This window comes from Aedes albopictus, chromosome 2, assembly GCF_035046485.1.
Source record: "Aedes albopictus strain Foshan chromosome 2, AalbF5, whole genome shotgun sequence".
In the NCBI taxonomy this organism is placed as follows: Eukaryota; Metazoa; Arthropoda; class Insecta; order Diptera; family Culicidae; genus Aedes; species Aedes albopictus.
Genome location: NC_085137.1, coordinates 142,330,806 through 142,346,189, shown reverse-complemented (window position 1 = coordinate 142,346,189; position 15,384 = coordinate 142,330,806). Strand labels below are relative to the sequence as shown.

Below are 15,384 nucleotides of genomic sequence, written 5' to 3'. Positions count from 1 at the left end.
AAAGCTTTTAATCGTCTTCGCCCTTGTCCGGACCAGGCACTTCCTGGCTAGCGGCTGGCGGACAGACTTCCCGGGAGCAATCGTCCGGGAAAAGTAATTGTAATAAATATGTTCGCTAACGTTCTGTTGGGTGGACGGGATGAGGAGAAAGTGCTTTTCTTCCATCTTCCATCGAGCAAGTTGCCAACGCCAACGCGCTGTTGTTGTTGTTGGTGAAGACTTATGGTTACGGCGTTTTCACGCCCCGGGATCGATGGCTTCCCGTTGGTGTTCTCGGGATAATGGCGATTCAAATTTATGGCATGTGTAGGTTAACGACTACTTTGCCGGGGTGCTTGCTTTCTTTCTTTCATTATGACAATTGGCGAGACAATTAGGAAATTGGGCGTCACATTATCGTGCGAATGATACCATAAATCGTGTTATTTGTTCGGGACATCATGTTCGGTCCTTATCAGGTATGATCGGAGCTATTTCAAAGAAGGCGATAAATATCCGTAGCATCAGTTCATGACCTGACTCAATATTTTACTCTTTATGTGCTTCTTTGGTTCATAACAAGCAACTGATTAATCTTCCCTCTGGATTTAAAACCGGTATAGCCCAGGTTGGTTAGTTCAAGTTTTCAAATCGTCGGACATCTGACAGAAATGATTTATCTACCGCCGTGCTGGAATTCTCGTTCGTTTCTTGTTCGATTAAACCTCGAACAACTCAAGAAGCCCCGAAGAACCGGATACTGTCTGTGAACAACATGATTTTGCACATCCTCGCATAAATGGACCCTTAACTGCTGCAGTTAGTGCACAGCTTGGCCATACAAGAGGAAGAATCAATCTCATGAATATTCGATCACACTCCCGGTGCGTTGTCGATTACCCGACCGGAACGAATCAATGGGTAATTGGAGCACACACTTTTACATCCGTTGTTGTTGGTTGTTGCAGTCAGGCAGGGTTCACACGCTTTATGCCCCAGCTCACTTACTGATTGAACCCGAGCAAATAGCATCAACTCTAAACATGACCCGCGTTCGCCTCGCCGTCGTCATTAGAGCAACATAAACCGATCAGAGTTGATTGATACGCCAATTGAGATCGGGTGCAAACCGGTAATAATTATAATTTTATTGCTCCCTGTTATTATCTGATTATGCAATTTCCCCACCGCTGCGCGACCGGCCAGTATGAATTATTGAATAGAGATATTAAAGTCATCAAATGGTCGTCAACACTTGTGCTGGGAAACGCGTGGATCGTCATAGACGGACGATACCCGAGCAGGAGAAAATATCTGTAGAATAGTAAACTCAGATGTAAAATCTATTACCTGTAATCTTAATAAAGTTTTAACTTGCCATTCATAGGAGATAATGTACCTAAAATAAAAATTACCGAATTATATCTTGATACTCGACATTGGGATACACCAGCCGTGCGGCGTTTATTCATTCCTGCTCGGGTTTTGGTGCACCTGTTGTCCCAGCTCCAGTGCATCCCGTCGTCGTCGTCATCGTCGTGGAATCGAATTGATTGGCCCCATGATGACAGAACATGTGGAGTGAAATAGGATAGGCCGCTTCAGCATCGGATGGGGATATGCGCCAGTGGTGGCTCATAAATTGCAGACAAGAGCTCTCAATTGAAACCGACAGACGGAGATTGTGCAACAATTGATGCACTTCTCCAGATCCGTGGCAATTTAGTGGGCCGGAATAAGGGAGATTGAATAGGCGTTAATGTGCCGAATGGGAAAGTGCATACTACTCGAAGGTTTCAGACCGATAAATGATGGCTAATAGTCATTATTAGAACGGGCTTGGTGTTCTAGTGGCAATCGCTTCTGATTCCTAAGCAGAAGGTCCTGGGTTCAATCCTTGGTTTGTACCTTTTCTGGCACAAATTTCCCAAATGGCGGAGAACGTGTCTCTGGCGCTTTTCTTCCTATTTTTGTATCTATCTATATACTTTCTTCCTTCTATCTATAAATACAACTCACGTATTCACATGTTCATAACCATCGCTAGAACAGAAACGGATTGAAAGAGCCGTTTCCCTTCCTTCATACTTTCACAGCTCAGTGTCCCTCTACAGGAAACCTTACATGATGGTCCATTGCGGAAACCTGTGGTCCATTTGGACCCCAAATTTGATCTTCTGTATCTTATGATCCTGACTTATTAAAAGATCGGTGTCTTCAGCAAAGTTGTTGGGTTGGTCAAGGACTGACAGATGCTGGACTGTTTAATTCTGAATTTCATATATAGGTGGCGCTAGTGAGCATGTAAAGTATTTGAGCACCAATATATCAAGATCCTGACCACATAAAAATTGGGTGTCTTCAGCAAAGTTGCTTATTAGGTAAAGTGTCAACTAATGATGGATCGTTTGTCTGAAAATTTCACACATAGATGGCGCTACTGAGCGTGCAATTTTTATATTAATATATCTGAGGATCCTGATCACCTAGAATGATGGTATCTTCGGCAAAGTTGTTGAGTTGCTCAAGGACTGATATATGCTGGTCCGTTTGATCAAGAACTTCACCATAGGTGGCGCTAGTGAGCATGTTAGTATTAAGTATATGGTCAAACGAGAAGGTGATTTTTTCGGCCGTATCAGTCTTGGTAGCAGCAAAAACGGTTTTGCATCTACATCCGACGGTTTCGATAAATAAATTACCGAATTTGCTGCTACCAAGACTGATACGCAGACCGCACTGAACGCATAAAATTTCTGCTCTTTGAATTTACACCACCTTAGTGATCATAAACTTCCAATGTTTATTGCTTAACCAATAGAAGGATATTTGAATGTCAAAAAACCGCACCGTAGTGCCGCGCTGGCGTGCGCAAAGAGAATTACACTTGAGTGCGCGCACTCTAGTGTATTTCACTTTGATCGCTCCGTGCGGCTCTGCGGTGCGGTTTTTTGACAGTTCGAAATGACATTTAGGATATTCAAATATCCTTCTATTGGTTAAGCAATAAACATTGCAAGTTTATGATCATTAAGGTGGTGTAAATTCAAAGAGCAGAATTTTTTGCGTTCAGTGCGGGACAAGCCTGCTGATACGGCCGAAAAAAATCACCTTCTCGTATGGTATACAGTCGTCAATCTTCCTTCAGATTTATATGATATATGATATATGAAGATCATGATCACATAGAAATTTGGTATCTTTGGCAAAATTGTTTATTGGGCCAAGTGCTTACTAATGATGAACCGTTCGTTTGAAAATTCCACATAGATGGCGCAATTTTTATTATTTCATGTATCTCTGGATCCTAGAGAGCACCTACAGAAATGATTATTCCGGCAAAGTTGTTGGGTAAGTCAAGACTTACAGATGTTGTGCCGTATGATTTGGAACTCCACGTATAGGTGGCGTTACTGAGCACGCATATTTCATATATCTTATATATCGCAGGATTTTGTTCAGGTTAGCTAACTGGTTGGGCAACCATCAGTCAAAATTTGAAAGTTTTTGATGCACTCAATAGAAAGTTACAGCTTGTTGAAAATTTTCTAGCACATAATTAAAATTTGCATGCACAATTTACAACTAGTGCCACCTAGTGGCAGAAACTCGAATAAAACAATAATTCAAATCAATCCCCTTGATCTACCACACAACTTTGCCGAAGACGTCAAATTTCCAAATAATGAGGATCCTGAGATACGTGAAATTTGAAATTTGTTTGCACTCTAGCGCCGCCTAGCGCTGGAATTTCGAATCATACGTACCATCATCTGTAAGTCCTTAACCAACCAAACAACTTTGCCGAAGACACCAAAGCTATATGTAATGGGTCCTGAGATATATGGGATTGACATTTCGTTACAGTTACATCTATTTGTATGTGATTTATGTGATGTCAAAAACAAGCAGACGTAACACTGAAAAAAATTCTCTCCCATATATTTAGAGAGTTGGTGTCTTCGGCAAAGTTATTCGTCTGCTCAAGAGCTTTTCGATGATGAACAGTATGATTCGAAATTCTACCACTAGCCGGCGCTAGAGTGAAAACAAATTTTAAATTTTACATATCTCAGGATCCTGATTATTTATAAATATGGTGTCTTCGGCAAAGTCGTTCAGAAGATCAAGGACTTTCGGTCGAGTTATTTTTTGGTTATAGTTTCTGTCATTAGGTGGCGCTAGTAGCAAATTTGCAATAACATAGAAATTTTAATTATTAGCTAGACAATTTTAAACAAGCTGTAACTTCTTATTAAGTGCCCCAAAAAATATCAAACTATGACTGCAAATTTCCCAACTAGTTAGCTATAACTGGTACAAATTTGGGCTTGATTGATTAACTCTACGTGAAGTTGAAGTGTTTCTAATAAAATACTCCTTATTTCACTGCAATTCATTAAACTACTATATCTTACGGTTAAGTTAACCAAATTTAATGAAATTTTGAAAATATATGACTTATACATTGATCTTTGATTATCATTAAACTTGACTCAAATATGTCTGAAGGGAAAAAGTTACAGTTTGTTGAAAACATTTTTAGAAATTCTAATCATTTGCGACCTATTGCAAATTTGTAACTCGCGCCGCCTAGAGATGCAATTTTGCGTAACAGTATTGTCGAACACACCAATACTCTAAGTATTCAAAACCCTTAGATATATGGTTGGGAAATTGTGTCAGTGTTATGTCTGTTTGTCTCTGATATTTTAAGATGTAATGTCTCTTAGGGTCGATTTCTTCATCTCGGCTTAAGCGTTAAACCAGGTTCAACTATATGGGTAAACCTGGCTTACCGGTTAAGCCAAGGTGAAGAAATCGACCCTTAGCCTTTTTTTTTTGATCCACTGGTATGCGTTTGATTCATCAAAATATTTGAACAGTCCCCTGTGTAGAGATGGGAAAATTGATTCAATCTTGAGAGTGAATCGCCTCCGATTCACTCTCAAAAAGGAGTCGACTCTTTTGATCGATTCAGTAACTTATTCCCAAGATTTGGAAAAAAATGTTGATTTTTTATGTGAGCCGGCTACTTTTCGTACATTCTTGCTTAGTTTCCAAGAAAATCTGGTTTCATGCCTGACGGTATACACATACGCCTGAGCATGACGTTAGTAAAATGCAGGATATACAGATTTTCCTCCATTCCATCAAAGAATCGAATTCCTCATGCGAGCCGGCCACACATTATAAGAATGAACAAATGATCAATGAATTAACTACATCGGCTGTTTTCCTACTTTCCGCATCGACCAATGTGGCGCTAGCTTCTATGCGCGAAAAATCGGTAAAAGTAAATCGCAAAAATATTGTATTGCGAATACCATCTAAAGGCAAATTCTTCAAAGTGGAACACATTATTCGAAAAAATATTTGGTAGTGGTTGTGCACAATGGTGACCACTATTAAGCCTACCAAATATGTTTTCGGGAAAAGCTTTGTATTTCAAGTAATTAAAATTTAGATGCATTTCGTCATACAAAATTAAATTGATTTACTCCTGCTGATCAACTGTGGCTGCGCGCAAAGCGGGTAGTCCATTGGCAAACATTGCGGTGTTCTGCGTCGAATCATCATTAAGGGGCTGTCCATAAACCACGTGGTCATTTTTTTTTGGGACTTCTCGGCGAGCATTGGGCGCGACCGAGGATGGAGAGCGGCAGCCACAAACCGAGTATTGTGGCGTACTATTGTTGATTATGTCTTGTCTTAATGATGTTGAACAAATAAATGTATGTATGTATGTAACGCCTACGAGTTATGTAATCAAGTGAACTGTGCTGCACTATCTTCAGAGTAATAAAACGCTAATCTTCCAGATTACGCCTGGTATCTATGCACCAATGTGTGAACCCTTTGCCAACAATAACCCACCAACATTCCGAAATCCGCCTAAAAAATAGAAGATCACCAACACTCACACACATCTGAAGATAACTGCTTTGCCCCGGAAAATATCTCATTGGTTCCTTGTGTGAGTGTAGCTGGTCTGGCGAGACTGGGTAGACTGGATAGATTTTCCTTGACTTGCCTGTAACTTTAAGGTAAACACAAAAGCTGATCCTATTTTTGCACAGAAACAGGCAGGTGCACATTGATTACAAGTATATACACAACAGAATTTGAGGCATGTCTTGTGATGTTTTTTACAAAAAAAAAGGGTAAAACTTGATCCAATTTCGAGTCCTACATAGTGCCTAAAATATCTTCGCAAAACTCTTGGGAAATTTCCTTTGAACTCTCTCAGTAATATTTACGAACATATTTTCTGTTAATTCTTTAGGAATTCCGTGGGCAATTATTTAAGTAATCCCTTTAAAAAAAATCCTGGCAGAAAGAATTTATTCTTACGAATTTTTTAGACAATTTCTTCGTGGATTCTTTTGATATGCTTTTGGAAGTTTCTGCGACAGTCTGAGAATGTCTTCGGAAGTTCTTTTGGAACGTGCTACAAAGCTTTCCCTCCTTGTGCATTAGGATCATTTTTTTTACACAATGCGTGCAGTACGTCAGTGAGCTGCTTCTTACATTTTTTTTTCAGCATTCTTATTGAGAGATCTTCCAAAAATGCTTGGTGAATTCCTGCGGAATTATCTACTGAAATTTCTTTGACAAATCCATTGAAAGCTTTTTTAGATATTTCTTTAGGAATTCCTTCGGCAATTTCTTTAAAAATGTGTTCGGCAATTTGTTCGAGAATTTGCTCGGAAACTCCATTTGGAGTTTTCTCAGTTTTTGGGAAGTTTTATCGGTTTCTTTAGACAGTTCCTATGAGAATTCCATCTTTTTTTTCTTTGTGGCTCTACGTTCCCATTGGAACTTGATCTGTCAAGTTCAAGTTAGTTTTCTTTGAGCACTCCCACACTTATTAATTGAATGGCTTTCTTTAATTGCCTGTCATTGCATGATTTTGTATATTTTTAGGTAAGCACAATGATACATTATGCCGAGTCGAAAAAAATTTCTCGACCTGATCGGGAATCGAACTCGCTGTCTCCGGATTAGCGATCCATAGCCTTAACCACGAGGCTAACTGGAGACCCTCAATTATATTTTGAGATTCAATCATATATTCTTTTAGAAATTCCAAAGTCTTATGTAATGAATTCCTGTTTAAATTCCTTCTGCAATTCCAATTCGGAATTTCTGAATTGAGAAATTCCCAAAGGAGTGACCGAAGAGGGTCTTCAGTTAGCTTAGTGGTTAAGGCTATGGATCGCCAAGCCGGAGATGGCGGGTTTGATTCTCGTTCCGGTCGAGAAAATTTTCTCAACTTCCCTGGGCATAGTGTATCATTGTTCTTGCCTCACAATATACAAATTCATGAAATGGCAGGCAAAGAAAGCCCTTCAATTAATAACTGAGGAAGTGCTCAAAGAACACTAAGTTGAAGCGAGGCAGGCCAAGTCTCAGTGGGGACGTAGAGCCATAAAGAAGAAGAAGAAGACCGAAAAAATTCACAATGAAACTGCCGAAGGAATTTCCAAATTATATTGTGAAAAAATTGTAAAAGGAATCCCTAAAATAATTTCCTATAAATTTTCCAAAAAGATGGTGGATTGAATTTCAAGTTAAATTGCCGTATAATAGGCAAGCTTCAAAAGAGCTATGGATTCTTTTTCACATTTGACTGAAGCTTGGACATGTGATTCTCTTACGTGGGTGGGGCCAAGGAGAATTTTGTACGTATTCTCCATTTTCCGAAGTTTACTTTTGTCGGACTTGAAACATCAATTTCGTAACTTCTAGAGAATGTTTCGTGTGTTTTGCAAATCTGGAGACCACCATGGTTTAGTTTAGTGAACATTGAGTTTGATGCTGAAGGCTTACGACATGCCCAGCCAGAAATTTGGTTGCTATATCGAAATTGCAGCTGAAATAGTCGCACATATATAGCACCAAAGAAATCGACTTCAATGCACGAAACAGGCATATACATACTAAAGTGGAGGCCATATCGAAACATATATACGATTACTGCGATTCCATCCAACATAATTTACGATTTCTCGAAAAATTTCTACGATTTCGCCGATTTTATCCGTCTAAATATACGATTATGCATGATCTTATTACGATTGAGAGTACCAATATACGACTCAAGATTTTCAAATAAAAAAACAATTGGTGTTCAATAGGAATCGAACTTAGGTCCTTTGATTGAGAACTGCGCGTCATCTCTATTGGCTATATTGCCAAGTTGAAAATAGAGAGTTCAAAGTGAATGGCACGAAACGAATATAAATAAGCATGACACGGTGCGAGACTTGTGGTGGGAGCGTTGTTGTTGTGCATTGAGTGGCACCAAAAGTGGTGCCGTGCAAGAGACCCGGAATTCACATCGTTGTTGGAATCTATACATCACTTATTGGAAGTCATCTGCTAGTATGAAAACCTATATATTTGGTTGAAATTATTGCTACCATGGTTGGAATGTGTTAACAACAACAAAAATACAAATTTGTGAGGAATACCTTTTTTTTCTTTTTCTCCATCATACAAATATGTAAACAAAACCATTTATGATTTCCAAGATTAGGATTCGACTATTAAAAGTGCAGTAACAATCATATGCGACTGTAAAAATCAATATACGATTTCTACGATTTCATTCACTTCTAATACGACGCAAGTGTGACGCAAACGATCAATATACAACATTGTTATAGTTGTATACGATTTCACCGATTTTCATCATATCTTTAGGTAGCAAGCTCGATTTAGCAGATTCATATACGATGTGAAGCGACGATTTCCACGATTAAATGAAATCATATATACGATGCTAGCGAACTTGCAGCTTGACATTAAGAATGTATATTTTTTTCACGATTCTATCCGATTTTGTGCGATCCTACCGATAGTATCTCGCACTTTTTATGATCGGAGATGACTATATGAAACAAAATCGCAATTGAAATTTAATTTGGAATGAAATGCGATTTTACGCATTCATTGTCAACAAATATACATACTATTATACAATTCTGATTCAATATATGAAAATATACGATTTTTTCCACACAATGATTTACGATATGTGGTTGGGTGGGTGGTTTCCCAACCTTCGTTTTGCGACCCCCCTACTGCTTGCAGGTACGCTGCAATTGTTCAACAAAAAGTGGGGTGACAACAGACTCGGGGGTCGCGAGAGCCAATGTTGGCAAACGATGGCTTACGAGGTACACGTTCTTGAACAACTTCATGTAGTTTGCAATTCCGAAAACAAATTCAACAATAAAACCGTGCATCAAACTCTACTCTGTCATAGGGAAAACTTTGGAGAAGTTGCCAAAATGTTGTCAATGTATGACAACGAACCTCCAGTAGAACAATCAACGACGGATGATGCGAATCAGCAGAGGCGGCGTGGGTGCCGAAGGTTCAAACCAATTGTTGTGACCTTAACCAAGTGTTCTACCAGAGATTCCTGTGATCGTCTAGGTTTTCCAGGATCCGGAGTCTGTAGTGCCCAGGCGGGTATGTAGATGTTCCGGTTTCAAGAAACGTAGGTTCCAGGTGCAGTGCAAGTTACAACGTTTACACTTTAAAACACTTTATTTCACTGACACTAACTACATTTAGTACACTTTACATAACACTTTTATTAACACTACAGACTATACATTTATTGGACTAATTACTACACTTTAAAACTTGACTAGATGGCGGTTGATCTTAGCTAGTTGGTGGCCGTACAGAGAATGATGATTCTAGGAGATCTCTAGAAGTTTAAACCCGGAGCACCTATATGATTTAGTTACTCCACGCGCCAATTAATGCTGCCGTTCAGCACCTCCCTATCTTTCTCACTCATTCTGCGGTCATCTCACTGTCGAGTAGTTTGGTAGCCCTTGGTAGCCATGATATTGACAACTGTTATAATAATAGCTGTACAGATACGAATGACATCCGAAGCATAAATCAGATAGAGTGTTAACACAAACATTGCCGGCCACCTACAATTTGCGAGACAAATTTACAGCTAATTATAATGATTTTTATGCCTGCACAAGGTAACTATTTCGAATATTAGAGCACTGTTCTACTTTTAGCTACTGCGATGTTGACTGCTGCTGGATGTCATACTGCTGCTGGAGTTCATGGTCGATAGGAAGAGGAAAAAGTTTGTTGACAGCGCGTCTGTACGATCCCGATTTCGTCCTAATGGTTGCCACACGAACTACACCGTCATTACCTGGTTGGACTGCAACAATCCGTGCGAGTGGCCAAGCGATCGAAGGTTTACCGTCCTCCTTCAGAAGTACCATTTGTCCGACGTGGATATCCGTAGGATGTTTGGACTTCTGCCACTGTTGATTGAGTTCGGTTAGATACTCCTTTCTCCATCGCTGCCAGTGGTTTTGGATGACTTGTTGGAGCTGTTGATAGTGGCGCAGTCGATTCGTGGGTACCATTGTGTAGTCTGGATCTGGTAGACTCAGCAGAGGTCCGCCGGTGATGAAATGGCCAGGAGTAAGGACATCTAGTTCTGCAGGGTCGTCGGAGAGGGGTGTCAAAGGGCGGCTGTTCATGTTCGCTTCGATCTGGTACAGCACAGTGACCATGTCTTCGTAGGAGAGTTGTTGACATCCAATCGTCTTGGTCAATGAAGATTTCGCTGTTTTTACGGCCGCCTCCCAAAGGCCGCCGAAGTTTGGTGCTCGTGGAGGGATGATTCTCCAGATGATTCCCTTGCTGCTGCATTCGTCAACGATGAACTGCTGGTTTCGCTTCGAGTTGAAAATGTTGTGCAATTCAGTGAGCTTGTTCTTCGCGCCCTGGAAATTAGTACCATTGTCGGACTGAATCTCCGCTGGCATACCACGTCGAGCGATGAACCGACGAAGGGCGGCGATGAAGGCATCCGTCGACAAATCGCAAACCAGTTCAAGGTGAACTGCCTTCGTGGCGAAACACACGAAGACGGAGATGAATACTTTCTGCGGGGCCGCACGGCGGTGCACAGGCTTCAAGTAAATCGGCCCGCAGAAGTCTACACCGGTGGTCGAAAAGGGTCGGCTAGGTACGGTTCGTGCTTGAGGGAGTTGGCCTTGAGGTTGGATTACAGGGACAGGGTTTTGGCGGAAACATTTAACGCATTTTCGACACACATTGTTGACAAGTTTCTTACCACTTATTGGCCAGAATTCACGACGCATGGTTGCCAATGTCATGCGGGGGCCAGCGTGTAAACAGAGGGCGTGAAAATGAGCTGCGATGAGGCGAGAAAATGTGTGCTTGCTAGGAAGGACTATGGGGTGTTTGGTTTGGTAGTTCTCGTTGGAGTAGTTGAGCCGGCCACCGAGGCGCAGAATACCTTTCTCGTCGATGATTGGACGACCATTCTTTAGAGGAAATTTCTTCGGTAACGGGCCTTTCTGCTTCAGTTGCTTCACTTCTTCGGAGAACGTCTCTTGTTGAACTACCTTGACCAGTGTTTCTTTTGCTTCTTGCAGTTCCAAAGTGGTGAGGAATGGTTCATGAAGGGGATTCTTTGAACGACATCGGTTGATGAATCGGCGGAGGTAGGCGGTAATTCTCACCAAGCGCCAATAGGAGGAATAGCGTTCAAAAAGTGGGTTTTGTTCCAGTGTTGACTGAACTAGCAAGACTGTTTTTCTTCGTTCGAGAACATCTTCGGCCAGGGGAAGTAGGTTCGATTGTTTTGGCCAGTATGTTTCGGCTCCTTCCAACCAAGGGGGCCCTTGCACCCAGAGTGAGTTGTTGACGAAATCACCTGGTAGCATGCCACGGGACACGTGATCAGCCGGGTTGTCAGTTCCTTTCACGTGAGCCCACTTATGTCCATGTGTTAACAGTTGGATTTCAGACGTACGGTTGCCCACGAAGGTTTGCCATGTATTTGGGGGTGCTTGTATCCAATGCAACGGGACCATAGAATCCGACCAGAACCAGCAGGGTGTGCCTTCCATCTTCAGCGCTGTAGAGACCTTCACGTAGAGTTTTGCTTCCAACAATGCCGCACACAGCTCGAGACGTGGCAGACTAAGTCGCTTGATTGGAGCAACCCGAGATTTTGCTGCAACAAGCTGAACCTCGATTCTACCTTCGGCGTTGATGGACCGCATGTAAATGCATGCTCCGTAACCAACCTCCGATGCATCGCAGAAGGTATGGAATTGAGTAGTGGTGGGACTTTGAATTAGGATGCACCGAGGAACCTTGAAGTCTTGTAAAAGGGGAAGCTGTATACAAAACTCCAACCATTTTTCGACGCTCTCGTCCGGGACAAGGTCATCCCAGTCGATTGGTACCAGCCAAAGTTGTTGCATTTTTATTTTTGCCCATGCTACAACAGGAGAAACCAAGCCGAGCGGATCGTAGAGTTGAGCGATCGCTGAGAATATTTTTCTCTTCGTCCACTGCTGCTCCACGTTTATTGCAGGTATGTCGATGGACAGACAATCCGACCTCGTCTCCCACGCTACTCCAAGTGTCTTCACCTTCTGCTCTCCTTCAAAGTGTACCGTCGGTTGTCCTTCAAGAGCATCCGAGGGTAGGTCGCATAATGCCTCGGGCGAGTTCGAGCTCCACTTGCGTAGTTCAAATCCTCCTTCGGCCATAAGAGATTGGACTTCGTCTCTCAGTATTTTCGCCGTTGCCACCGAATCCTCTCCCGAGAGAAAATCGTCCATGTAGAAGTCCTCCGTTACTGCCGTGGCTGCGTGCTCGTATTTGCTACCAACGTCATTCGCAAGTTGTTTGAGGGCACGTGTGGCGATAAACGATGATGGTGACAAACCATACGTGACAGTCTGCAGCTCGAAAATTTGAATTGGCTCGTCTTGATTGAACCGCCACAGAATGCGCTGTAGAGGCGTATCGTCTGGATGAATCCGCACCTGCCGATACATTTTGGCTACGTCCGCTACCAGAGCTATTGAGTGCTTGCGAAAACGAATCATGAGGTCAATCAAATCATCTTGAATGACCGGGCCAGTGAGCAGAGCATCGTTTAGAGAGCAGCCAGTTGTCGTCTTCGCAGAGCCATCGAAAACCACCCGGACTTTTGTTGTTGAACTCGACTCCTTGAAAACGGGATGGTGGGGGAGGTAGAAAACTGTTCGTCCTTCGTCCTTTACATCTTTCACCGTGCCAACCAGGCGCATGTGGTCCATATCCAGGTACTCTTGTAGGAAATCGCTGTACTGTCGGTGTAGATTTGCATCTCGATTCAAACGCCTCTCCAATTGACTAAATCGACGCAAGGCAGTGCTGATTGAATCGCCTATTTTCTCGTGGAATCCAATCTTCTTCGGATAACGCGCAACGTAACGGCCAGTACAGTCTCGCGTAATTGTGGCTTGGAAATGTTGCTCGCAATCTTCTTCTTCCTGGGAACGTAGTGGTTTGTCCATCATCTCCTCAATGGTCCAAAATTTCTCGATTGCCTTATCCAGTGGTTCCGCAGTCGCCAGATGACAAGAAACCGTTGTGCTTGTGCTAGATCGTTCAGATTCACCAGCAGCTACCCAACCAAAAACGGTATTGACGAAAATCGGAAGCGTACTATCGAGCCTACGAACTTGAACCCGGCCACCATCGAGCAGATGAAAATCGTAGTAAAATTGAGAACCAAGTACCAGATCTATAGGTCCGGAAACGTGGAATTCTGGATCCGCGAGTTGCATGCCGGTTGGCAGTACCCATTTTGCCAATGGAAGAGAAGAAGACGGTTGATCAGCTGTGACCTCCCCCAGTACCAAAAAATCCATCGACAAAGAAAAGTCCAGAATTCGTGACGAGATGGACGCAGACACTTTGTGCGCTGTATTCCTCCGAGTTTGACCGATGCCAGTAATCTCCACCCGTTTCGCTCGCCGTGGAAGTTTGAGCAACTGACAAAGCCTTTCCGACATCAAATTTGCTTGTGATCCAGAATCCAGCAGGCCTCGTGCCAGATGTGTCCTGCCCCAGTTGTCCTTGATTTTGAGTAGCACAGTGAGCAAGAAGACGTGTTTTCCAGGATGCTCAACCGCCATGTTGGTTGCGATAGATGCCAACGAGCTAGTAACAGTACCACCAGAGCCCGAAGCGTCGTCCGAGGTCGTTGTTCCTGCGATATGCACCCCTTGTGCCGTCGAAGCTTCCGAATCAAACGTGGACGTAGAACCGGAACCAGGAAATCCAGGATGGAGCAACGAATGGTGCTTCTTGCCACAGGTTCTGCATCGATATTTGGAAGGACAGTCACGAGCCAAATGATTCCGACCTAGACAGTTGCTGCAAAGCCGTTTCGAGTTGGACAATTGTAGACGCTTATCGACCGGAAGTTGATTGAAAGACGGACATTGTACGATCGAATGTTGCTCACCGCAAGAGACGCAATTTTGGACCTTCCGCTCAGTCGCCGAGTTGACCGAGATTTTGGGAGGACGAGACTTGATTCCGCCCAACGTAGGTTGACCTTGTGCAGTAGAAACCTTTTGATCCACCAAGACTGCATCAAGTACCCTTGTCTGTTTTTTCAGGAACTCCAATAGGACGGCGAAAGATGGCTCAGCTTCATCAGATGCATGCTCCTCCCAGCGTTTTTGTGTGACGTCATCCAGCTTGGACACCATCAGATGAGTCAGCATTGCGCCCCAGCTGCTGGTACGCTCTCCTAACTGGTCCAGAATTTTGGTGTTGCGCTCGAAACAGTCGATGACGTCATGGATACCTATAGCTGACTCCTTCCTAATTTTCGGGAACTCGAACATGGCGTTCAGATGGCGTTTCTTCAGAAGATACCCGTTGGAGAACCGAGCGACCAAACCATTCCAAGCAACATCGTAATTAGCCTCGCTCATGGGATAAGAATCTACCAGTTTCAACGCATCACCTCTTAGAGACGCTCTCAAATAGTGAAATTTTTGGATACTACTTAGATCAGGGGAAGAATCGATCAGGGCCTTGAATGTATCGTGAAAGGGTAACCATTTATCAAAACTTCCATCAAACTCGGGAAGATTGATTTGAGGAAGTCGTACATAGGCATGAACATTTGTCGACTCCGACTGGGATACTGATAGAGAAGGCCCTTGTATCGAATGCGTTTGCGTATTCTGTGGTAATTTGCCAACTAACCCTGCCCTTACCTCGAAATACATTTCCTCGAAATTTTCCCTGACCTCTCGATGTGCCTCCATGTTTTCCTCGTGGTCGTCCGTTTCCTCGATGTCTGCTTGTGCTTCCTCGAACTCGTCCCATTTGGCCTCCAATTTCTCCAAACGAAACCGTATTTGATTCTCGTCCGCTGCCTGACTGCTGGCCAAGAACTTCGCAGTACGTTTCAGGAAGTCCACAATGTTGTCCCTGACGTGGATTTTGGCTTTCAGCTTCTTCCCCATGGCGAACAGCGTTTTCGATGATGGTAGAGCGTCGAAGTATCAGGAA

General features: G+C 42.9%; 3 protein-coding genes across 8 annotated transcripts in view; 1 reads left to right on the top strand and 2 right to left on the bottom strand.

Annotated features, from left to right (window-relative positions):
• The window catches only part of LOC109416537 (nyctalopin), a 705,340-nt gene that overhangs the window by 102,991 nt on the left and 586,965 nt on the right, over positions 1-15,384 (bottom strand). The window lies entirely within an intron of this gene.
• Positions 5,627-15,384, top strand: part of LOC134287745 (uncharacterized) — a 104,637-nt gene continuing 94,879 nt past the window's right edge. The window contains exon 1 of the mRNA XM_062850559.1: positions 5,627-5,718. The gene's annotated coding sequence lies outside the window, so the exon portion shown is untranslated. The remainder of the gene's footprint in view (positions 5,719-15,384) is intronic.
• Positions 10,038-15,338, bottom strand: LOC134286212 (uncharacterized). The gene has a single exon (XM_062847795.1). It carries the CDS (start codon positions 15,336-15,338, stop codon positions 10,038-10,040), a length of 5,301 nt encoding a protein of 1,766 aa, XP_062703779.1.